Genomic DNA, 26,752 nt, shown 5'->3' with positions numbered 1-26,752 from the left:
TGACTTTACTTCGCAATGAATGAATTATGCAGAACGTTTGGGCGTAATTTTTCTATAAAACGCTTTACAAACTGTATTTTCGTATTTGAAGACCTCTTCAATGTAATTACAGATCCACACACCTCCATAATAATTACAGCAAACCACACACCAACTGTCACTGCCTCACAGATCATTCTAGTTAAATGTGGGTGTTTTGAACAGAGTCCGAGACCTAAAACTCGCTACTTAGAGCACATAAACAATATAACGTCACTGTCTGGACGACCTTGCGTCCTTCTGAACCAATAGAAATGGTCCAAAATGAGCGCTCGGTTCACTGAAACGAACCGCTCGAAAGAATCGAGCTGAACCAGTTTCTGAATCTTCACCGCTACAACGCGACAGGACGAGCGCCCCCTGTCGGCGGCACCGTGTCAATCCGTCCTCCGCGGGCTGTTCCCGACACTGCGCCGTCCTCCCTCCGCTCTCCTGATCCTCTTATCGCTGAAGAGGCGCCGAAGATGGATACAGTCAACCAGGTAGGCTCTCCATTGCAACTATTCGCTTCATAAATCACGTTTCGCGCAGCGTTTCGAGTTAACTGAGCCGGTGCTGCGCGCTGCCGGGCTGGAACTGCCCGCTGACTGTGCGAATGAAGGACGGCGTATTGCATTTAGAAGAGAAACAGAAAGGACTCGACTGGTCCGCTGCAGCCCGAGCGGAGACATCTCTGCGGAAAATCACGTCCTGCAGCGCAGGAACGACGTGGCAGCGGCGGCGAGCACGCAGGTTAAACTGGGGGCGTCTTGCGTTACGGTGCCGCTGCTCTGACCGCAGATCTTTTCCTCCCCAGCTACAGCGGAGGGCTAAAATAGCTCTGGCCAGAGCCGCGCTGCGCAGGTAATGGCATCTGTCCTAAAAAGTTCAGCCTGAAGGTCACACACAGCCTGGAGGAGGGACGGGCTCCCTCCCTGTGTGGGGGGTATCTACCTGTCTAACCCTGTAAGTCCAGTAACAGACACACTGGGCTCGCTCTTCTTGTCTGACTGCGCCGCAGCGCTGCTCCTTCATCGTGGTGCAGCTAAAGCTCGCTGTCCTGCCTGTCGGGCTGCTGAACTGAGGCTCAGGCTGTAAACACAAGTTAGGCTTTTACTGCCCGGCTCCTTATCCGAATTTCAGCCTCCTGGAAAAGCACTGGATTCCGCCCTGTGTCGTTTTACAGGCTGCGGCCGTGCAGTGTTGAGCAGGTACGGATGTCCCCCCCCCAGGACTGAGCTAGTTTCCCCCAGGAGTCGAGAGCTCGACCTCACATAAACACCAGCAGCCTGGGCACCACAGCCAGCCAGTCTCTGCGGGCAGTCCGCCTTCTTTCGGGCAGCATTCTCTCACGGACACTGGTCACTGGCCCTGTGCCCAGCCTACCTCACCTCACATTTATAAGCATTATTTTGCCGTGGCCAGCAAATGGTAGCCGCTTGCGCTCTCGCAGATAAGCAGCTTTGGGTAATTCTGATGCTGGCGGTGGGGCGCGTTGCTTTCTGGCGCCCTCTGACGGTGGATGTAGGCACGGCTATAATTCAGCATCATAAATCAGTACAGAGCAGCGGGTCCCAGTCTCAGTCCTGCGAGACCCCCACGCTCTGCGCAGTTTTGTGATTTGAAGGGTGCAACGGTTTCAATATAGTATGAAGATATGAAGGAGCGAACGCTCCAGCGAGTATATCGACGTTTAAAACGGTCTTTTCCGAGCCTTGTGTGTGAAAATCACTGACAACAATCAAAACGATGCACCCGGTCAGAGTAAAGTGAGGAGGAAGGGCTGTGCATGCGCTCAGTAGGGCTGGGACCACGCAGTGATGAAACTCAGACTCAGTGTAAAAAGGCCTTTATGAGTATATGAGGAGAATTCTGGGTCTGTTCAACACTAGAGGGCGCTCCCGAACGAGTGTGAAATGGGGTATTTGGGCAAAATCATAGTTTATTAATGCTCAAACATGTTTATACAGAAGAACGTGTTCATCCCCTGAACAGTGCAAACATTTTAACACTATTTTTACATTGTTCACCACTTTTGAGCTCCAGTTATAGGCCTGTATAAGGGTGTCTCGTGAACGTTCATGGCCTCAACCATTAACCAGTAAGAATACATAAAGGCCAGAGCCGTGTTTAGAGAGCTCGGAGAGAGGAGAATTGGTCTCTCAAACACTAGAGGGCGCTCCAGAGCAATCCAAAGTGAATGGGTTAAGATGGGGCATTTGAGCAAAATCATAGTTTATAAATGTTTATAAATTATAATTTTGAAACATTTTTAATGTAAACGAATTCATTCATCTCCTGAACTCGCAACAAAAACATAAAACATTTGAACACCGCTGTTATATGTTTAAGAGCTTTAAACTCGGGTTTTAGGAGTTTATAGGTCCATGTAGGTCCATGACGTCAGTGAGCGGGAACAGCCAATGAGCTGCTCCGCTCGCCAACCAATCAGCACTCAGTAGCAGTAGTATTAGCATCCTGCTGCCCAAAACCCGGAGACAAGGAGACATACAGGTGCCTGTATGTTCTAGCGTTCTACTGCTTTTATACAACAGTTAAACAAATGAAGTAAGAAATGAATAAACTGGGCCGTGAACGCGGCATTTAATGTGTTTTAATGTTCGCAGTTCCTTCTGCAGCTCCTTAACAGGGAGCTCCGCTCACTGGCTGCACAGCCGGCAGTTCATTCTCCAGCTCCTTACAGTAAACCCTGAATCCATCACCAGTGAGCAAGCTTTACAGCTGTGACAGAAAGACTCCTAAACAACCTGGAATCAGCCAGAAATTAACCCAGTACCGTTCAGCAAATGTGTAGTCTCATCTTCAGAGTCTGACCAAATCAGACTGAGCCATAAAACTGCCGCAATATCAAGTTTAGCTCAGTTTTGTCAATTTTGGTAGATCGGTATTAAAGGTGTTTTGTTCCAGCCTATAAAGCATCTCACAGCCCATTTTGTTTGGCGAATGGTATTCGGTTCATTTATGGCTGATTCCAGGTTGTTTAGCTGTTCTTCTGTCACAGCTGCCGACTAAAAAGCTGCTCAGTGGTGATGACAGTTTCAGAATTTAGTGTAGTCTCATCTTCAGAGCCTGGCCAAATCTGCTGTCGGTCAAATGTAACCTTAAAATGATCCACTTTCATTAATAATGTTCAAATGGCTTGAGTGTCTCCAGCTGTCAAAGTCGTTGCTTAGCAACAGCATCTCTGTGTAGTGATACAGTGTTTGTGATAAAAAGTGATGCTATGGCAAAATAACAGCACGGTCAGAACGCTTCTGAACCAATCAGCTTGCGTGGCCTAACTGTTGTATAATTGATGTTTTTAGAATTATTACACTGTAGAGAGTTGCATATGAGACAATACAGCCTTATAAACCGAGCACTTTTAGCGTTTATACTAGTGGCCACAATGTTTTTGCTATATTTTCACACTTGACAGGGAAAGACTGAATCTTTGTTTAGTTCTTCACATGATTCTGTGTAAACGTAGATATTTGTGTGAGCGTGAACTCAGAACAGTGTAACATATTGTTGCATTTCAGCCAATAATGTAAGCTATTTTGCATGCAAGGTAGCTAGTTATCTGAATTAGAGCTTTACAGTGGTATAAAATGACCGGACAAACAATTACATTGTTAATCATGGTTACTATAACAGTTGCAGCAGTCTGAGAGCAGATGAATTAGAAGTAGAGCCGTTAGTGCAGTTGGCCCACGTTGGGTCAATGAGCAGTGGGAAAACGCCTTTAATAAAGGAAACGCTTCTTTATTAAACCCTGCAATAAAATGTGTGGCAGGTGTAGTTCATGATCATGTGACAAAAACCGCCACACAATACTGTGAAGTTATTGATCTGGGAAGATCAGTTTTTCAAAAGGCCTTCAGGTTTTCCAATATCTTGGTTAAATAAGTCTTAGGCTTATTGCAGAATCCTGTTGTACCAGTGCTGCACTGCCTGTATTATCTATCCAGTGCTGATTCTGTGCTGTTGTGACATACTATGTAATAAAAATATCATTATTTTCAAACTCGCCTAACATCCCAACCCTACTACACATACTACACATACTGTACATTAATTTAATCCTATTTCATTCCCCACAAACAACAGTCAGTACTTGAATCAGTGGTTTATATTTAAAGTTGGTTACACTAGACAGACCTACTAAATAATGACTTTTCAGAAGGGCGACTACACAACTTCAGCAGAAGCAAACATCCAGAAGATTATATATGCTTGTACATATCAGCACTATGCTCCACAGTCCATGCAAGGAACATGTTTGAATATTTGGTGCATTAATACATAATTCACTTGACTTATGCCCTCATGAGCATGCAAATATCCAGAATTTTTCAGTGGCTTTGAATGTGGCTCAGCCAATCAGATGTGACCTGAAAATTAGCAAGTAATCGCTGACTAATGAGAGTTGATTGTCAGGCAAAAGAATGAATCAAAATTTTATCCCCATTTGTCCAGAACTTGAAAAATTGTGTGTCAATCAGACCCCTGGTGTTTTTTTTTCCTGAACTAGCAGATCATGAGCTTGTTAATTAACCAATGAGAATAATATGTGACACAGTTTGCAGAAAATGCAGACCCCAGAATTGAGACTGGCTTCTTGTGTTGAGAAGCTGACCAGTGTTGAATGGAATCCAACAGACTGTGAATCAGCAGATTCAGCTGAGATGTAGATTTGAGGGTAACACCCCAGTGAAAAGCGGGGTACCAGCCCAACAACAGTTCAGTGCCTTTTTTCCCAAGACTGTATATGGTAAGGATGTGCACGGGTACTTGAGTGCCCCAATTCAGCGCCAGTATTCGAATACCTGAATAACTATTTATTATTATGAAGGAGGAGCTAAAGGCTCATATATATATATATATATATATATATATATATATATATATATATGTGTGTGTGTGTGTGTGTGTGTGTGTGTGTGTGTGTGTGTGTGTGTGTGTGTGTGTGGCCGAAATGCACATCCATTCTATATAGGTAGGTAAAGCTCATAAGCTAGCCTGTGACTGGAAGCACAAGACAGCTGCTTCTAACAGCCTGGCTGTTGAGTTTAGACACCCAATTAAAGACATTTCTTTGTTTGGTATGTGTAATTAATTATGATGTGTATCCAGGCCTTTATGTGAGAGTTCTTTACTATAATGACATTGTTTCCTTTACTATGTGAACAAATGTTTCTTGAATATTCTGAGCTATGTTGTGTATGTTTTCACAGTTGGTTGCCACTGGGCAGTTCACCATCATCAAACAGCCTTTAGGCTTCATAAAGATACTACAATGGGTGAGTGAATCGCTTCCTGTCTGTATTATGCCATCATGCCATATCATCAAAGCCAAATAAATGCTGGACAGAAAATCATTGATACAGTAATGAAGAGAAAACAGACAGCGCATATTGAATGTACTGACTGAAAACTAAACAAAAAGAACTATGCCCACATAAACAGGATGTATGTGAACTTGTTTAATATAAACACAAAATATTAAAAAACTGATTATTATAACATATTTCTGTGCCTATTTACTGCTGTGAAAAAGTCAGAGATCACCATTCATTTATTTAAAGCTCCATTATATGAGGGTTTTTTTGTCAAAATTGAAAGAAGCATACTAAAATAAAGTGTCGCCCTATGAAGTCAAAGGTCACAGAATTTTGAGAGAGTTTATTAGACCATGTGATTTGTCTTGAAATATTAGATTTGTCTTATAAATATTATATTAACTTCAAAAAGTTCGGGGCAGTCGTGGGCTGGAGGTTAAGGAACCAGCCCTGTGACCGGAAGGTTGCTGGTTCGATCCCCTTGGCTGACAGTCCATGACTGAAGTGCACTTGAGCAAGGCACCTAACCCCCAATTGCTCGCCAGGTACCGTGTATAGGGCTGCCCACTACTCCGGGCAAGTGTGCTCACTGCCCCCTAGTGTGCGTGTTCACTAGTGTGCATGTATGTGGGTGTTTCACTGCATGGATGGGTTAAATGCAGGGGTCTAATTTCACAGTGTGATGGTTAATGGTTGTTAAATAATTAATTAAAAGATCCAGCTCGATATTTAGGTCTCAAGTGCCAAATTAACATTATACAGATGAAGATATGATGACAAAAGTAGATCGATCACTCACAAGTATCAGATTCATCTGCTCGAGGAACGTGTTTGAAGCACAACTGACGTTCTAAAATGGTCCTCCACACGTTGCATGCAATTACATATTTCCACCAGAGAGGTCTCCAAATACCCAAACCTTACATAGTGTACCTTTAACTTCTAGTCAAAACAGCGATTGGGTACAACCTATTCATTTTCAGGAGATATTTCTGAGGCCATTACACATAAAATAATCCATTTGCACAAGGAAGTAAAAAAGAGAGAAAGATATCTTAGATATCTTAGAAAGAAATCTTAGGTTAAAAAAATGATTAAATGCTATAGAGAAAATATGAGGAAATCCAGCTCCACTGTTTCATTTGTGTATATATACAAATTGTCATTACATTGTCATTAAATGAAGTTTAACACGTTCTACAAGCTAAACCCAGTACACAAAATTAAGAAACTGCACAAAATGTCTCTTTCTCCAGATCAAAGAGAGCAGAATATCCTCCAGCACTTGGTTATTGTCGTAAAGGTGCCAGTTCACATTAGGTGCTGCAATGTTCCACTGTCTGTAACATTGACTGGACAACACAGTGTCAGAAAATGTCACTAGATTGCCATTTGAATACCATGAACAAGTTAATGCATGTTAAAGCAGTTAAAATGGTGGTAAGCATGTAATAACAGAACCTGTCAAAACATAGACAAACGTAGGGCTGATTTATCAATTTTTCGTAAATATAAAGGTGCCATAGATGTATTGACACCGGAGTCGTCATCGTCATCGAGAGTGTCTCTTTAAAACAGCCTGTTTGGAATTCATTGTTTCTGTGATGGACTGGACTGTGTTTTGATTGAGGTGCAATACAGGACAGCCAATAGAAACATGTAAAAATGAACTGTAACTGTTTTTACATGGACATCTTTAAAATACAAGAAAAGTGGAGGATATGGTCCCCTAAAGGTTACATTGCAAGAATAGAAATTAGTTGATTAAACCAGTTGAGAACTGGTTTAATCATTCACACGTATCAACATGTTCTACTGTACATTTACATAAATATATATTATATCATTATCAGATATTATTATCTGAATTTTTGCTCTTTAAATGGCCCATATCCTTTTTTTGTATTTCAGTTTTTCCCTTGAGGTTCATAAATACCAAAATCAATCATAATTCATTTTTATTTGACCATTTTCCAACCTCTATCTATCCATTAGATTTAAATAGGATGTTTTTTTTGTTACTGTGCCTTTAAGGCAGATATATGTAAAAGATATCTGTTCTGATTGGCTGCCCTGTATTATGCCTCATTAAAAAAGCAGCTAAGGTAGCTGAATAGGTGACATAATTATCTCCTAAAGTAGTAACTACTTTAATGTGTAAATATTACTTAACTCAATTATTTAAGTAAAAGCAAAATAAAAGCAAATTGGTTTTCCATGATAAGAGCCCTTTAAAATCAGTGTAAATCAGTATTGATATCAGTGAAAAAACTAATATTATTCAGGCCCTAATGAATAGCTCCCGACTCTGGCGCTCTAACGGAATGTTTGGCTCCAGTGTTTTGCTCTGCTGTGAAACGTCCCTGAGGTGTTCAGTCAATACTGCAGTCATTACAACCTGAACTGACTATGCAGTGTTTGCTCTGTTACAGATAAATGCAATAGTATGCCATTACCTTCTTTCTACAACATGCAGTAAGGGTCAGACTATTGACAGGCATAGATGAGGCTCTATATTTAGCATGTTGTATGGCTCAGAAGGTCATATGAATGTTGGTAGTCTGTTAGAACTGAATTATTAATCTCTGCAATGCTGGGTGTGTAGTGGGGGGTGGACAGCACAACTGTGAGGGTGTGTAAAGAGAAACTGTAGGTGAGTCACGCGGTGTAAAAAAAATAATGTCCAGGCAAAACTATTTTTGGGTTTGTCCATGTAGAGAAATTCATTTTTAGGAGCAGGTAGAAAAATGTCCATAGAGGCTGAGCAAAGATCCACAACAGGATGAAGCAGAATCTATAGGATACATACTGACTTTACGCTCCATGATGATATAGTCTACTGTGGTCCACTTCACAGATTCATAAGCATGTAAGAATGTAAGAAGACCGAAGTCAGTTTTATGCCTCTGATCATGATCCAAGTCTTTAACCTCTTAAAATCATAGGTATATTACATATACATATACATACATACAGGTATATTACACTGATCATTCAGTAACTACAAGGACATCATTGCAAACGGGCTGAGCTGCTCTTAGGTTCTAAGTGTGTGATAAAACTTTAGGGTTGTCAGTGGGCCCTGGCCATTTAAGGGGTTAATATTGAATATTGGCTGATACCAAGTCTGATTAGATATTTGTGTGTTTAAAATATAATGCAGTCACTCAGTGCATACCTGGACATGACTAATATGAAAACTGTTGCTGATACTGATTTTTTAGGGTAAAGGTTCTGACCGTGGGGAAGATTGGCTGTAATAATTGTCTATTTTAATTTAACACTTTAATGGTTTTAATTAAACAGTGCTTTACTTACTGATATGTGTGTTAATTGTCAATTGGAACACTTTTTAAACTTAAACTTAAAACAGGCTTAACTTAAACTTAAACCACCTCTTGTTTCTGCACTCATTGTTCATTTTATCAGCGTGCACTTTGTAGTTCTACAATTACAGACTGTAGTCTATCTGTGTCTCTGCATACTTTTAGCCCCCTTTTACCCTGTTCTTCAGTGGTCAGGACCCCCATGGACCACCACAGAGCAGGTGTTATTTGGGTGGTGGATCATTCTCAGCACTGCAGTAACGCTGGCGTGGTGGTGATGTTTTAGTGTGTGTTGCGCTGGTACGAGTGGATCAGAGTAGTGCTGCTGGAGCTTGTAAGCACCTCAGTGTTGGACTGAGAATAGTCCATCAACCAAAAACATCCAGCCAATAGTGTCCTTTGACCACTGATGAAGGACTAGAGTTTGACCAACACAAACTGCAATGGATGAGCTATTGTCTCTGGCTTTACATCTGGACCAACAAGGTAGGTGTGTCTAATAGAGTGGACAATGTGTGGACACAGTGTTTAAAAACTTCAGCGGCACTGCTGTATCTGATCCACTCATACCAGCACAACACACACTGACACACCACCGCAATATCAGTGTCAGTGCAGTGCTGAGAATGGCCCGTCACCCAAGTAATGCTTGCTCTGTGGTGGTCCTGTCAGGGGTGGGGTAAGTATGTAAAGGTAGTTGAATTACCTCATTCTTGTATTTGGTCATAAATATTATTGTATTAGATACATGTGTATGACTGTATGTCTGCCCTGTGATGGACTGGCGACCTGTCCAGGGTGTATCCTGCCTTCCGCCCGATGACAGCTGGGATAGGCTCCAGCACCCCCCGTGACCCTGAGGGGGAAGCGGCTTAGAAAATGTGTGTGTGTGTGTGTGTGTGTGTGTGTGTGTGTGTGTGTGTGTGTGTGTGTGTATGTGTGTGCGTGTGTGTGTGTGTGTGTGTGTGTGTGTGTGTGTGTGTATGAGTGATTGCTGGTATCCCCCTCCTCTGCTCTGGGTTGACTGTGTTTGTTTATGAGTCGCAGTTAAATTTAGAGGTGTGAGCGCCGTGGTCTTCTTCATCTCTATAGAAACCACAGCGACGGGTATCGCCATGGCATCTGAGCAGACGGGCATCCTCTCCATCTGATCCTCAGTACAATCCATCTGGTTGTCTTTCCATAATCTTTTGTTATTAGATATGTCTTATACAATAGTATGAAATGATGGGCAACACTGTGAACTGTACCAGTACCTTCCTTTAAGGGACATAGTTGGATAAAAGGACGTGCTTGAGCACTTGAGTCCTCTGTTAACTGTTCAAAATGCCGGGATTCACAAGCTGAAATCATTATTTAGGTATTTCTTTCAATTTATCCGAGCACAACGGAGAAAATATACAAATAACAATGACATTAAATGCTGCTTTTATTTTTTTTAATAGGATTGTAAAATGTTTGTGGGCAAATATGTATATTACACTCCAAAACACAAGTGCCTGAACATGAGCACGTTGCCAAGAACGCATCGTTAGGGGCATGACTGAGACGCAGATGCAGTCCGGCTCTACAGCTAACTAGGCTATCTAATCTCGCTGATGTTCACTAGAGCCAGAAACAGTAGAAATATGTTTCTTTGACCAGCATGGGAGCAAGTCACTAAGTTGCGTGTAACAAGTAAGACTCAAGTGTTGACACTCAAGTCCTGAGTCAAGTCCCAAGTCAAGATAGTCGAGGCTTGATTCCAGTTCCGAGTGAGTGCAGGCGAGTCTTAATCTTCGAGTCCTAAGCAAGTCAGTCTGCATTCTTCAGCTTATTTAAGGCCATAACCCTGAATAATGGTAAGAAGACTCTAGCCTTTTAATGACAGTACATTAGCAGTGTGTGGCTATATTTTCATTTTTACTTTTTTACACTTCCAACTAAAACACAAAATCCATGGCACACACGACCACAACAGGCATAAAGTCATTTAAATTGTAATTTTAAAAATACTAGTGAACTTAATTAAAAAAAAAACTTTATATTTGAAGATCATTTTTGGGAATATTTGGCATATAAGATTCAAATAAAAACTAGCTCAGTGAACTAAAAACAACTGCTATAGTTTGAATATACTTTAGATGACAACAGAAACCAAAACAACCAACTGAAGTTTAGGGGAAAGACAGCAAAATGATGGTGAATGTGTGAAGCTGAAGTTGATGTTTTTTCACCAGCTTCTTATTTGAATTTTCCATTCTACCTTAAATGGGGCAGCAATTACATTTCGCCTGACTGCTGCACCATTTCATGTGGAACAGCAAATTGTAATATGACGCTGGTGAATAAAAAGCTTCAGTCTCATGGGGAATGTTGCGCTTGTTTTAGCTGTAGAAGCTGTTAAAATCAGTGAAACAGAGAGAGCCGTGTTTCTTTTATTTTGCTTTCATGAGGAAATGGTTAGTTTGCCTGGTCAGCTGAGTGAGGGCGCATTGATGCTGTTACGCTTTGCTTATTTCCAGCTTATGGAGGCGAACTTGAACTTTAAATGTTTCACTCGTCAGACATTGTACAGTGACAGAAATCTGACGACGTTGCTGTTTGTTCAATTTACGTCCTTTCTGCCAATCCTTTCTTGATTTTCTCCAGTGAAGTCTAAAGTCATCAAATTCATGACTTGAGTCAGATTCAAGTCCAAGTCATATGACCACACCTCTGCCTTTGAAAAACTAAAGTACAGGAACATTGTCCACTGAGGAGAAAACCTGCCTATGGTTTATGCCAAAACGCGTATAGATCATTCAGCATTAATGGTGCCTTCAGAGATGTGCACATCACCCATACCATGTGCACTAATGCCCAACTATACCATCATGAATACTGGCTTTTTAACTGTGCACTGATTACAAGCTGAGTGATCTTCAGCCTGGAGGACACAGTGTCCAAGATTTGTCCAAAAAGCATTTCAAATGTTGATTTGCCAGACCACAGGAAACTTTTCCACTTCCTCTCAGTTAATTTTAAATGAGCTCAGGCCCAGAGAAGGTGTCAGCGTTTCTGGATACTTTTTATATACGGTTTCTGTTCTTCTTATGATGTTTTAATTTGATTTGTGGAAGCAGTGGCAAACTGGTTTCACAGACAGTGGTCTTCAGAAGTGTTTCTGAGCCCAGGCAGTGATTTCTACTATGGAATCATGTCTGTTTTTAAGGCAGTGCCATCTAAGGGCCCAAAGATCATGGCCAGCAAATACTGGTTTTTGGCCTTGCCCCATGCACAGAGATTTCTCCAGATTCTTGGAACCTTTTAGTGATATTACGTACCGTAGATGATGAAAAGCAAAAGTTCTTTGCTATTGTACTTTGAGAAATGTTATTCTTGAATTTTTGCACTATTGGATCATGCAGTCTTTCACATAGTGGTGAACACCTCCTTATCTTTACTTCTGAAAGACTCAACCTCTCTTGGATGCTGTTTTATACCCAATCATGTTACTGACCTGTTGCCAATCACCCACCATGTGTTTTTTTAATTTACCAACCCTTTTTTTGCACCGTCCCATCTTTTTTGGAACGTGTTGTTGGCATCAAATTCAAAAAGGGCATATATTTTCTTCAAAAAGCAATAAAATCTATCAGTTCCAACATTTAATATGTTGTCTTTGTACTGTTTTTAATTAAATATAGGGTTTATATGATTTGCACATGATTGCATTTTGTTTTCATTTACATTTTGCACAGCAACAAACCCCAACTTTTTTGGAAATGGGGTCATAGTAAAGATAATACTGATCATTCTATTTAGTATTATTATTATTATTAATAATAATAATAATAATAATTCTGTCATATGTTTAAGAGGCCACTGATCTCAATACATTTATTCATTTAGTGGGTAAATATGTGACACATGCTTGTCTTTTTTCAGTACTTCAGTACTGAGGCTTTTCTCTGCATGTTGTCCTGTTCAGCAGTGAGCCATGGTGCAGGTATACGGGCAGAATATTTGTGTGGAGCTGAAAATATCAATAATTGGCCGGGTGGACAGGCTGCTTTGGCAGCTGCTTCTCGCCTAAAGCATAACTCACTGTAAAAATAACAGTATAGCTGCCCAAGTCGGTCTAATTGCTATTGCTTTAGTTAGTAATTGGGTGCTGAAATTGGGGGAAGGTTGTATTCTGTAATGCAGAATTGGCTCAGTTCTGCAGTAGCCATATGTTCTCATTCTCTCCTGCTGAAGCTGCCACAGTAGCATCACAACACCGGGCTCCATTTAGAAAACACAGGAATTACCAGTGTGGCAGTGAAACACTGAAATGAGATAATATTTCCTATTACCAGATGAAAATATGACAAAAATAAATATGTACAATGATATTTAGTTTTTCTGAGGTTTACAAGGAAGTTTTGCTCCAGCAAAACAGAAGTGTCACAATAAAAATTATGTGTACAATGACTTTATGTAAAAGAAATGATCTAACAGCCGTTAAAAATATATTAGTAAATGAAATGATCACATAACAGGCTGGCATCCAGACAGCCTTCGATTGTGCAGCTACTTTACACAGTGCTTCTTGTTGTTTATGGGCTCTCTATTGTTCTTTTTTAAGACATATGCAGTCACTGAGTGCGTTTACATGGTCATAGTCGTTATGCAGTTATCTGATTATCCAAATGGCCATGTAAACAGCATACTCCACTTTCTTAGATCAGAGTAAGGTCTAGAAATTTTAGTTCAGTAATCAGATTTCTCATTGCATGTGAACTCTTACTCAGATTTCTTTCGTCTTTCTCAGTCTGTGCATGTGCGAAACAGACCATACGACCGGAAATAAGCAAGCAGCATTGCAGCGAGACGCAACAAAACACATTTGGAGCAACACTGAAACCAGCTTCTAGCTGATGTGTGCTCATATTTTTCAATTATCAATTAATTACATCACTGTGCCATCCAGATGTACCAGCACTGAGACAGGATGAGACTGTTTCAGCTCACTCCCGCTTTTCATAATAACTCAGTCAGAGACTGCCTCAGTCAGAGACTGCCTCTACCAGTGCAGGTTCTAAAGCTTTACCATCCAGACTTCAAACAGAGATCCTCTTAGCTTTTATTTGGTATTTAGCTTATTAAATTGTAAATACTGTTTGACCAGAGGAGGACGGGTCTCCCCTTGTGAGTCTTGGTTCCTGCCAAGGTTTCTTCCTCCAGTCTGAGGGAGTTTTTCCTTGTGACCGTTGCCTCTGGCTTGCTCACTGGGGGATATATGTTGTAACTGCATGTTTTCAAACTTCTGTAAAGCTGCTTTGTGACAACATCGTTGTAAAAAGCGCTATACAAATAAACTTGAATTGAACTGAATTATGTTTTAAAGAAAATGTCATGGCATGAAATTTGATTGTTATATTCCATTCACATCACATGTTCTTCTGTGAGTTTACCGGCCAGTTGCAAAGCAGAAATCTGATTTGTGATTACTCCAGTGCGTGTGAACTCATTGAGCATTCTAGATCTACTGACAATACCAAAAAAAGAAATGTATATTGTTTATAACAACAGTGTTTCCTTGCTTGCTGTAAGTCTGTTCTATTATTATTATAGTGTGATGTAAAGAAATCAAAGCAAAGGAAAAGAGCCAAAGTGAGCTTATGATTGGACTGATCAGTACAACCTTTAGCTCAGGCTGCGTTCTTGCTTGTTCTTTCCTCTCCCACGTGTTGTTCTCACCGTCCTCCCCCATTCTTTCCTTTTCTCCTTCTTGTCCTGCGCTCACACTGTCACAGTCACTTAAAGTGTTAATGAGCCGTTTGTAATTCCAGGCTGAGCTCAGCTGGTTAGTCTTGATTGAAGGCAGGCAAAACACACCTGACTGCTGTAACTGCTTTTGTTCTGCCTCTGTGTGTGTAGGTGTAGTGTGTGAAACAAATGGCAGTATTTTACATGTCAGGAGAGATTACGCTTAGTATGAGCATAACAACATAAACAATGCATCGTATTGTATTACCTCTGCTCGGAAAACCATCATAGACCAGCATGGCTGGTCATCAGCAAAAACATTATATTGTGGCTGTCCAAAAAAAACATGCATCCCTCTTTTTCTACACCATTTGAACATGGTGTCTGCTCTTTATGCTGTATCAAATGGAGCAATAGAAATGCTCCACAGTCATTTGAAATACAAATGTCTTTACATTCACCTGTAGAAAAAGGTAAGAATGTTTTTGCCTTCTCCTGTAAAGTTACTGATTTGGAGATACATGTTTTTCTCTGGACAACAACGATAAATTGTGTTTGCATGCCAGTTTGCCGGTCAACCAGCTAGACCGGACTGGATTACTCACTAAACAAGGGTCAGCACAAGACCAGCATAAACTAGCTCAGAGCAGAATGGAATTCATGCTGGTCTGCGCTGTTTTTTATCAGCAGGGATCATTAGTTTGTTAGCTTGTGCCTATTACGCAAGCTCTGGGCCTGTTTATGAGGTTGCTCCTTAAAAGAGAGAATCCATTACAAATGACTAATTCTCTCAGACTCAAATCTCTCAAAAACCTAGTCTCACCGCTCAGAAGACAGGAGTTTCCACAGCTGGAGCTTCAATACCTGGTAGGCCAGCGAAACATCTTTAAGAGATGTAGGAGAGAAAACCAAGCTCCACTTTAGCATTGGATCTGAAGAAAATCCAGAGGTGTTTCTGTCCCTCCTTCCACTGTGAGACGACAACCCGGTCTGAAAGGATGTGGAGCTGTCAAGAAGCCCTTAATGAGAAAAAGAAACAGGCCAAAAAAAATTGCAAAGCAAAAAAAGAGGGTGCTGGTGTTCTCAGAACAATGGACTGACCACCCCAGAGTCCAGATGTCAACATCACTGAATGTGTGAAGATTACTTGGATAGAAAAAAGCAGAAAATGTAGCCTCTAAGACTGAACACTGGAGGTGTGGAACAATATCCCAGCAGACTTCTTTGTAATACTAAAAGCACGTCTCTTGAAAAGAATAGTAGCTGTAATAAAAGCAAAAATGATATTTTATCTAGTTGTTGAGGCTTCTGTGTAATTTTCTGTTAAATATGTTTTCTGCTTTTTTCCTGTCTGTAATTTTTGCACAGTTCTATATAACCATTTTAATGTTTACTATAAGGAATCCTTGAAGAAGCGATTTTAGTCTGTACATGTATATCTGTGTCTTGTTAGAATACCTGTGTTTGTGTGTGTAGTAGTAGTAGTAGATAGTACAGTATACTGCGCAGTGACAGATGGTGAAGCACCTCAGTCAGTTTAATAGCCGGATTTTCCATTCAATCGGATCTGCCTGTGGGGAAGGAGGCGTGGGGGGTTGGGGGGTGGTAAATATAGTCTGACTGACTAATCTCTGCGAGTGTGTGCGTGTTGGGGGAGGCCGGCATGTGCATGTCACTGTTTCTCGATTAAAAGTGGAATAGATAATACAATGCAAGTGATTACAGTAATACGCTGTTGATTCGACTGATTTTACCACTCACACAAACACAGCTTAAAGTCTTAGTAGCCATGGCAACAGGTGCAGCACTGTAACCTGTGGATGCCGTCGCATTGATTTGCACCTTTTGCACAGTGACTGTCTATTGGCTGAATGTATTCAATTGGAAAAAACAAAACAGAAAAATGTGGCCTGTGCAAAAGTAATGGCCCCTTTTATATTTTGTTAAGACTTTTTTTCCCCAATACATTAAAGAGGGAATTATTTCGCATTTGAGCCCTCCCAAGTACTTATTAGGTGACTTCTTAGGCACAACAGGCAGTGTTTATATCAAGTACCCAAATAATTTGTTAGACTAATGGAAATAAAAACACTCATCTGCTCCCATTGACCTCCAATGGCAAAATACATATTACACACATCGCACCCACACACCTTTGCCAATCCAGACAAAAATGTACCCTGTAATGACTTTCTCGGCTTTTCTTATCAGAAAAGGCATTCCAGGAGGCTCATAAAGTGTAAAGTGAATGTATTCATCTTAGACGTGCGTTCCTGCTTGTCTTGCTACTTGCTAAGCAACTAATATTCATCCATATTGTCGTCTGAGTATCAAGGCCAAATAATGTCTTAATGTTACTAAAGAACAAACAAAGCCTGTAACTCAGTCCATGGGAAAACACTAGGTACAGATCTAGCTTTCAGATGGTTGTAATCCTGTTTTTGATTTTGGGTGAACTCCTCTTTCGAATTCAGCAAATAAACATAAATTGTGCTCCAAAGTTTACAGAAAATGTCGTAAATAAGTTCATTTCCTGCAGAGGATGTGTTAACCTTTCGCTTAGAAACTCAGCAAAACAGTGGCCAACATTTCATCAGTGGTTTTCAAACTTTTGCATATGACTGTAACTAATATTTCACTCTTTTCTCGTTTCCTGTGTCAGTTGTTTGAAACTTAACAGCAGAAAGTGTGGTGCATTTCTTCTCCTAGCATTCATAAGAACCACCTACTTGGCAGGAAGCAGAGTTTCTCTAACATGCAAAGCAACCAGTCAAAACCATTCTTTTTGCACCATCTATAAGGGCTAGAAAAACAGACCTTTAGTTAGGTAAGTAGTGTGCCTACCAGGGATAGTTAATGCTTCAAGTAAAACTTTTATTTTTATACCTCAAATAAAACTGAATAGATTTGATGTTGTGAACATCACAAACCTTAGAGACTATATCTTAATCCAAAAAGCTCACTGACTAGCCACCAGATGGATAAAAACTGATACAAGCAAGTCCATACACACAGACATGATTCTAGACAAGCAGAGAGCAGTTAACAGATTTATAATAGTTGAGGCTAGCTTAGCGGTCAGTAGGTATTAGACGCTCCGTGTACGTGTGGACGGAGCATCTGAGGCTGATGCCTGGCATATTAGAAACTTTTCGTACATTGATCAGCAAGCAGATTAGCTTTCTATCACTGAAGCCACTGATTCTAAACCTTTGTACTGTATCATTATTAATATTTTTAAAATAAACCTCTCTTTTATTCTCTCCGTCAGTTTTTCGCCATCTTTGCGTTCTCCACCTGTGGCTCTTATTCTGGAGTCTTCCGGATGAGTGTGGAGTGCAAGAACCGAACGGAGAGTGACCTTGACATCGAGGTGGAGTTCGCTTACCCGTTCAGGTCAGTTACATCGCTGTCACTGTCGCCGTCCACCCCCCTCGGCCACAGTGAAACAACAATTAATTACTATTGATGTTCTGCCATTGCTGAATCATTACGCTTGATTCACCCAGTTTTCAAGCAGCATCATAGGTCAGTGTGAGGTACGGTGTTAGCCTTCTACACATCAAATTAAGCAGAAATGTACAGGCTGTAGGTATATATTCTCTGGCCGCTGTCTGGGCTGTGTAACTGAACTGATTGCAAAGCCAAAATGAGCCTAAATAGTTAACCTACTGTGCCTTGCGCCCTTCCTCGGGCCCAGATCACAGCCACAAGAGCTGTCAGGAAGGCAGAGCCCGAATCCCGAACTCTGCCGTGAGATGCAAGATGGGTGGGTAGAGGACAGCGGCCAGAGAAGGAATGACAACGATGGCCACAAGGGGCATGAAGACAGAATGCAAGTCTCAAACTCTGCTGGTTTTCATTGGGGTCATGCTGAGGCGCTGTTATTGGGGACTGGGAGACAAGCATAGGGCACACCTACTTTTAGAAAACTGTTGGCTTGCTGTACTATTTAAATGTAATTTTGCAATTATGTAATTACATAATTAGTTACCCAATGAATTACTTTAGCATTCTTTATTGACAGGAACAAATCTGTGCTTCTGGCTTTTTCTGTTTGACAGTAATATTCATATTCAGTGACACACGCTGTCTGTCTCTGCCGGCAGGCTTCATCAGGTGTGGTTCGATGTACCAACATGTAAAGGGCCGGAGCCGGAGCGGCTGTTTCTGGAGGGAGATTACTCTTCCTCCGCCGAGTTCTTCGTCACCATTGGCGTTTTCTCCTTCCTCTACTCCATGGCAGCACTGTCCATCTACATCTTCCTGTTGGAGAAATATCGTGAAGGCAACCGCGGAGCACAGGCTGTAAGACTTTTCTCTCTTGCATTCCTTTTAAAGCCTACTCTACAATTAACACGCTCTCCTCCAGCCATTATTTTACTATTGTATGCAATGGAAATGACTATTTATGCATCTTCTCTGCTACTGATGGATGACAATAGCATGAGTACAACCAGGTTGATGGCTAACAAAACCTTACTGCAGGAACTTCACAATGTTTCCAGTGTTAATTGCTAGTTATATACACTAACCAGCCAGTCATTTGTCCATTTTATCATCCCCACGTACCACACAGGTGCACCTTGTAGTTCTACAGTTACAGACCATCTGTTTCTCTGCTAGCCCCCTTTCACCCTGTTCTTCAGTGGTCAGGACCCCCACAGGATCACCTGGGTGGTGGATCATTCTCAGTGCAGCAGTGTCACTTGGTGGAGTGTCTTAGAATGTGTTGTTCTGGTTTGAGTGGATCAGACACAGCAGTACCGCTGGAGGCTGGAGTTTTTAAACACCTCAGTGTCGCTGCTGGACTGAGAATAGTCCACTGACCAAAAACATCCAGCAAACAGCGTCCTGTGACCACTGATGAAGGACTAGAGGATGACTAAGACAAACTGTGCAGCAACAGATGAGCTACTGTCTCTGATTTTGCATCTACAAGGTGGGCCAATGAGGTAGGGGTGTCTAATAGAGTGGACAGTAAGCAGACACAGTGTTTACAAACTCCAGCAGCACTGCTGTGTCTGTTCCACTCGTACCAGCACAACACACAACACGACACAACCACGTCAGCTTCAATGCAGTGCTTAGAAATAGTCTGTAGTGGTCCTGTGAGGGTCCTGACCATTGAAGAACAGGGTAAAAGTGGGCTAACAAAGTATACAGAGAAACAGACGGACTGCAGTCTGTAATTGAAGAACTACAAAGTGCACTTATACAGTAAGTGGACAATGAGTGTAGGAACAAAGAGATGGTTTTAATGAAGTGGCTGGTCAGTGTATGATCTCAGTAATAGCTATAAGGCCCCCATGATTTAAAGCAAAGCTGTATTTTGTCTCAACTCAAAGCTCAACACATTCTCTATAGGGAATATGCTTAAATATGGCATTTTTCTGTAAATTTTAGTGTACGGTTTTTATTTATTTGCCAAGTTTAGCATTTTGGGGAAAAAAAATAAACCATGAATTATAAAATGTGCCATAACTTTTGCACTCAATATGTCAAACTTGGCAAAAAAACATTACTGTGCATTAAAATGTGCAGAAGTTTATTCTGTGTAGAGGACGTAGTAACATGTTTTCATATATAAAATCAACAAAGCGTGTCATTTGACCAGAGGTACCCAAACTTGCATTCGGCTGTGTATATACTTGCTCGATGATCCTTCACGCAGGTTAACCCAAAGTTTTATTACACTCTTCTATAACCTAAGAAAAGCTCCATTAGTTTGCATTGAAGTTCCTGTAGTTACTGAATAATAAGCCTTAATATGAGCCTGGAATATTAAGGGGATAATTCACTGGAACTTTGGATGCAGGAGGCGACTGTAAGGCATCTAGAAGTCAACGTCTTCTAAGATTTTTAATTTTTTTTTGTTTTGCTGAGAAAAGCAGCAGTCCCATATGACTAGAAGACTGAATTCAACATAATATATGAAGTGATGAAAAATCTCCCTTTTGGGTTTTTTTGGCTATAAGGTTTGTTTAGTATGATCATGTTTCTGCTCAGACAAGCTCACAGAACATAAAACCTCAATGTTTGAAAACACTGTGATGTGGATTTGCTGTGTGCTGCGTTATCTAATACTGCTGTTTCTCTTTTTCAGGATTTTGTGATGACGGCTCTGTTTACCTTCTTTTGGCTGGTGAGTTCGTCAGCATGGGCTAAAGGCCTCTCAGACGTTAAGAAAGCCACAGACCCTGACCAGGTCATCAACCTGATTTCTGCCTGTGACCGCGAGGAGAACCGCTGCCGAGAAGTGCATGAACCTGTCGTCTCTGGCCTGAACACATCTGTGGTAAGTGATCTGTCTGCTGTCACTGTTCTGACATATCTAGAGTAGCTTTAGTTTTTAAAATATTTACCACCACAACTTCTGAATAATTCTGTCACTGAGTTGTAATCAACGTCATGCAGAGTGTTTTGAGAAACGGAGTTATATTTCTTTGCAGTGGTGTTGATCCAAAACAGAAGCGGTGATATAGCCATATAACCAAAACATAACTACTTTATTTACTATCCAAAACGTCCAGTGGGCCCAGAAGTGTTCTCTGATTTTTATGTAATGCTGATGATGGTAAAATAGTGGTATATCTGAAAAAATAAGTCTTCTTTATAGACTAGTTTGCCTCATAACACCCTGTATGTGCCTTTTCACCATACACTGTAAAACCTTACTGCACACCATAAAGAATGAACACAACTTAAATACTACAGAAAGTTGGAGTAACTTCATCTGAAAAATTGAAATTATCTCAAAAATGAACTGTTGAGATACTGAGTAACTTTACTTCATTTTAACTCAGTCAGTTTTTTTAGCATATTTAGAGTTAAGATAACTTCAGTAAACTGTGTTATATTCACATTTTTTATTTAAGTTGACAATACATGCAAATGCTGACAGGCTAATAATATGTTGTTTTTAAAGAAAAATTAGTGTGCCTGTGTTGTTTTGCCTCTTTTCTAACTATATATGCACACTTATAATGAATGACTGTTAACTCCATGTATTAGTCCTGGTTTTAGTCTATTCTAAAAAAAAATGTTAAAAGTGATGGATGCCAGGCACATGAAATAGTTTTGATGTCTGTCAGGAGTGTATATATATATATATATATATATATATATATACATATATATATATTGTGCAATAACGTTCTGTGAGGGAGCTTTTAGAGAGATCAAACTATTCTGATTTTCTGATTATTCCTATCACCACCACTGTGAACAATTCTGACTCTCTAAGTTTCTCTAAAAAGAAACATTTCACTTCAAACCACTCTCACTGACCTTGTTTACATCTTAACAGTTTAATTATGCAGAAATCTTTACAAAAATTTAACGAATTTTACAAAAATGTTTACATTTCGTGATATGTAATTTAACTAAAGAACCGCAGAACCCCAGAATACACTACTGGTTTGCAGTGATGTAATATGACTGTAACATATCATGCAGGCAAAACCTTCTTTACGTTGATAACAGTCTTCTACATTGAGCATTTATTAAATTGTAGGGTAATTATTATTACATTTATTAAATTGTAGGGTAATTATTATTACATTTATTAAATTGTAGGGTAATTCATTTGACCAAACCTTAAGGAGTATCTGAATGGGGGGAATGAGGATGTTATGATAAGAGCTGCAGTAAGAATGTGCTGGAGATTCACCAGGAGCAAAATAAATGTTATTCTTAAGTGAGTTTTAACAAAGAGTCAGTTAGTAAAATACTGTCCCTACTGACTTTGAGTCAAACCCGTTTGATTCACGGTATTAACATATTACAGTTTATCTTATGAATGATCATACCATTTAAACCATTTCCAATAATAACTTGCAAATGAGAGATCTTGCACACTCAATTTGAGTGACTTGCTCTAAACGGGCAAATATGGATAGGTGAGTAAGCGGTCGGTCGTCTCTGTGTCTCCTGCAGGCGTTTGGCTTCTGTAACTTGGTGCTCTGGGGAGGAAACCTTTGGTTTGTCTTTAAGGAGACTGGTTGGCTGGGCGCTTTCGCGGGTACCTACGCGCCCTCTGGAGAAAAGCAGCCAGCTCCAGACTCCTACGGACAGCAGGGTGAGTACAGGCCCTGAACACGATGGAGCTGTGGGATTTGTTATTGACAAGATGTTCATCCCACTCTTCATCGAAGTATTTCAGCTTTGAAGGAATAGTTCAGCAAACAAACAAATTTATGCAGTTCTCCAATTACCCCAGACGTAATCCTCCAGGACAAGTTTGAAATCCAAATGTTGCTTCTTTAGATTAGAACTGGAGCAGTGAGGCTAACATTGCTAACAAACACCAGAAGTTAATATTCACCCAGATCTAATGTAAATTCATTTTCAAAACTTCTCTCAATCCTCAAAATGCATCCAGGTCTTTATTAAGTTGGCACACACTGTTGATGTTGTTCAGTGCACAGTATGACTTATTGTGAGCATTTAAATATATTGCCCACAGCAGTTGAGCTCTGCTCACTTATGCTTTATAAGTGCTTCAGCCTGGACTGCGTCTAAATGAGGCACCGTACAGGGCAGCCAATTACAACAGAGATCATTTACATGTCATTGTGCTATAATGAAAAGTTCCATATGCACTTTTATGAAACCACTGCTTTATTTCAACCTGTCAGGTTATGGGCAGGACCCTTACGCTGGATCCCAGGGCGGCTACCAGCCCGACTACGGCCAACAAGGAGGTGGATATGAAGGAGGGAGCTACAACCAGGGAGGTTATGATCAGGGAGGTCCTACCTCCTTCTCCAATGAGATATGAGCCTGTCCACACAGCATAGCAGCTCTGCACAGGTGAGAGAAGTGATGGAATGGAAAAACATTTGCTTTTGTCATTTATAGATTTTGACAAGAAAAAAAAATAGTTGTGGATATTTTTACTAAACTTACTGTTCATTTACTGAAGTGGGTATTTACACACACACACACACACACATGACTTGGACTCAAGTCCGACTCAAGTCACAAAGTTGATGACTTCAGACTTCAGCTTCACACGTTCACCATCTGTCGCTTATGTAAACTTTGTTCAGTTCAGGTTGGTCTCTTTCGTTTCTATTGTCATCTGAATTCAATTCAAACTAGCAATTGTTTTCAGTTTACTATGTTCTTATTTTAATCCTGAGCGTCCAATGTTCCCAAAAATCTTCAAAAATGATTTCAATGATCTTCAAATCTTTTTTCTACTGTTTGCATGTACCAATATGCCTGTCATGATCATCTGCATACCATGGATTTTGTATTTTAGTTAAAAATAAATAAATAAAAACTTTATATGTAGCCATATAACATATAACATGCTGTCATTAAAGGCATAGTTCAGTTACCATTATTCAGTGTTATGGCCTTAAATTAGCTGATGAATGCTAACTGACTTGTTTAGGACTCAATGATTAAGACTACTGACTTGGGACTCAACTTGAGACTCGCCTGTACTGACTCAGGATTTGAATCAAGACTCGACTATCTTGACTTGGGACTTGGGAGTGAGTGTCAAGACACAAGATCACTTGTTACTTGCAACTAGTGACCCGTTCACACCTGTGTGTGTGTGTGTGTGTGTGTGTGTGTGTGTGTATATATATATATATACACACATACACTCAACGGCCACTTTATTAGGTACTACTGAAAGGTTGGACCCCTTTTGCTTTCAGAACTGCCTTATTTCTTAATGTCATACATACACACACACACACATATATATATATATATATATAATGTCCATCTGTTAATATTACTTCCTATTAAATTGTTATTTTGTGTGCATTTTTGTTTGTAAATATTTGTTATTTTCCCCACAGGCCACAAGGAGATGGCATTTGTGTGACCAAGGAGTGCGGAGCCTGACTATTACCCACAATTCCACACTCCTGAGTTTCCCTGTATGAACAGTGAGTGTACAGTCGGAGGGAGGGAGGGAGGGAGGGAGGGTACGTGTGGGCGTTTGGGACTGGGCTGTTAATATCATATCCAGTGGGAAATGTCTTGGGCTTAGGAGAAAATCATTTAACCACACTCTCTACTCTTCTTTTGAATTCTCTGCTGCAGACTCCAAACGGTTGCTTATCTTATTATAATAAAGAATGACTTGAACACACTACCAAAAAAAAAAAAGACAAACAAAACAAAGAAAAATGAAGAAAACAAGAATTATAATGCATACCTTATATAAGAGATTGAGACCAGTTGGAATGAATTATAGAAATATTAATCATGGAGGAATGTATTTGTCTGTGCTGTGTAAATATCTATGATAATATATATTTGAATAGCTCTATATTGTGAATAAATGCTCAGATGAATGGTTATTGTCTGTTCCTGAATTGAGAACAGAAGGACTCACCTGTATTAACCAGTTTGTTTGGTAGTGCAGTAGTATAGTTTTCTTACTTTGACATATTATTTCTCGTGTTTTTTCCCTGTCACTACTGAATTCTCGACTGCTGAAACTACAGCAAGAGGGTTGAGTGTGAAGTTTCAGTATGAATGTGCGAATTTATTTAATTTTTTTTTATTTGTTTGAAAATATTAGACTTAGGTAGATAGAAGTGTGAAAAAGAGAGCGGGAACAAAAGTTGTCGGTAGTTTGAAAGGGAAATGGAAGAAAAGTTCCACATGAGAGGGAGAGAAAGAGGAATGCGGAAAAAGGCAATCATGGGAATTACATCCGCTCTTAACCCTTAGAGGTTCACAGTCATTTGTTGTCATTTTCCCCAAATTATTTCATTGTAATTAAATCATGAATTGCGTAGACACATCATTTTGATTTCCATTCTGTATCAACAAGTTTCTGCATTAGGCTTGAGCCGACTGATCACAGGCAGAGTTTAACATATTATATTAATGTTATCAATAGACTAATAATAACAATAATAGCCACCAAATGTTTGTAAAACAACATAGAAGCTTGTCGGAAATACTCGAGTCCTTGCATTTTCAGCCCACTTTTAATCAATTTTTAATCGACAGCAAGGTAATAAACCATAATAAAAATAATGACACAATAATGTCTACACTACTTCATACTTAGTGAGATTGTGGAATACAAAAAACAGTGATATAACGACTCTTTGTTTTCTGTATTTAGTTGGAATCAGCTTTTACTTTCAATATGAACACTTTCATTTAATTACATTTAATTAATTTTGTTGAACATCATATATATCATTTGAATTTGTTATGATCCATGTTGTCAGCTTTTTAGAATATTAGCCAAATCTGTGCAGTGTTTCTGGTCTAATGAAAACTGGGGTGTTACTAGTAAACAACGAGTGACAAGCGGGAGTATTTTTGGCAGTAAGCCTTGTGTCTGCAAATTCCTGGTATAGAAGCCACGATGCTAACAAGAGGGTGTTTTGCAGGTGGGCTAAAATACTGCTGGTATAAAGCTGAGTTTATAGCTAAGCTGTAGCTGTTTTATTATTTTACCAAGAACTGATTCATTGGCTGTAAACACAAGATTTATTAACCTGATATCAAGAGCAATCAAAACATACGAAGAACAGCAAAAGCATAAGCAAGAACAAAGTTATCTCACAAGCTTCTGAGCAGACTTGCACACAGGTTTTCACCCAGTTCAAATCATAATGTAACATCTTTTCTTGTATTTACGAACACAACGGTGGAAGATATGAAATGTGCACTTCAGAAAGAATTTTCCTACTGCGACTTCTAAGGGTTAAGTGTTAAGGGCCAGTGTTTGGCCAGATTTCATGGATTTGTTGATGATGCTAGCATTTCAAAACAAAAAAGTATTCAACTTTCAGCAAGCTTTGGTATGAGTGAACAGGTTAGGGGTGTCCAAAGAAATGAGACTTGAATGAAAACAGACCCGTGACCTCGCCCTCCCTCTGTACTCTGCCACTGCATTGCTTGAAAAAGGCAATAATCTCCTAGTGAACCATGTGATAAATAGGTTTCCTAATGTGTTTTTACAGAACAGTCACACACCAGAAGGAATTCCTCTATAGGGACACCCTGAGGAACCCCTGCATAGTCTTTTAGAACCTGTAGATTATTTAAAATTGCCTACATGTGCAGACATAGACTGAACAAGACTAAGCAAGACTGCTGGATGTTCTGAAATGTGGTCATTATGTAAATGATTACATATAGACTAAACAAAGATGAGTTGTGAATGAGAGAGAATGGTCGACTCCTGAATAGTATGTTCACTGTATTTCCAAGTGTTGAGACAGTGCTGTTCACTTTGAAACAGTCTTGATTGTCCCTTTCTATTCTTTGCTGCTTTGTTCCTCCCTCTCTCCTTTCTCTCTCTCTCCTTGTGTATCTTCTTCATGTTTAATAAAGTGTGGTCAGTAGCAACTG

General features: G+C 40.1%; 1 protein-coding gene across 1 annotated transcript; it reads left to right on the top strand.

Annotated features, from left to right (window-relative positions):
• Positions 1-377: 377 nt before the first annotated feature.
• sypb (synaptophysin b) lies at positions 378-26,749 on the top strand. The gene is made up of 8 exons (XM_017696288.2): positions 378-521; positions 5,256-5,321; positions 17,673-17,797; positions 18,511-18,709; positions 20,508-20,699; positions 22,340-22,481; positions 23,041-23,215; positions 24,226-26,749. The coding sequence occupies exons 1-7, from the start codon at positions 504-506 to the stop codon at positions 23,181-23,183; spliced, it is 885 nt and encodes a 294-aa protein (XP_017551777.1). The 5' UTR covers positions 378-503; the 3' UTR covers positions 23,184-23,215; positions 24,226-26,749.
• Positions 26,750-26,752: the final 3 nt, after the last annotated feature.

This window comes from Pygocentrus nattereri, chromosome 29 (genome assembly GCF_015220715.1).
Source record: "Pygocentrus nattereri isolate fPygNat1 chromosome 29, fPygNat1.pri, whole genome shotgun sequence".
Classification (NCBI taxonomy): domain Eukaryota; kingdom Metazoa; phylum Chordata; class Actinopteri; order Characiformes; family Serrasalmidae; genus Pygocentrus; species Pygocentrus nattereri.
The sequence above is the reverse complement of the archived record's forward strand: the minus strand, read 5'-3'. Positions and strand labels throughout refer to the sequence as shown.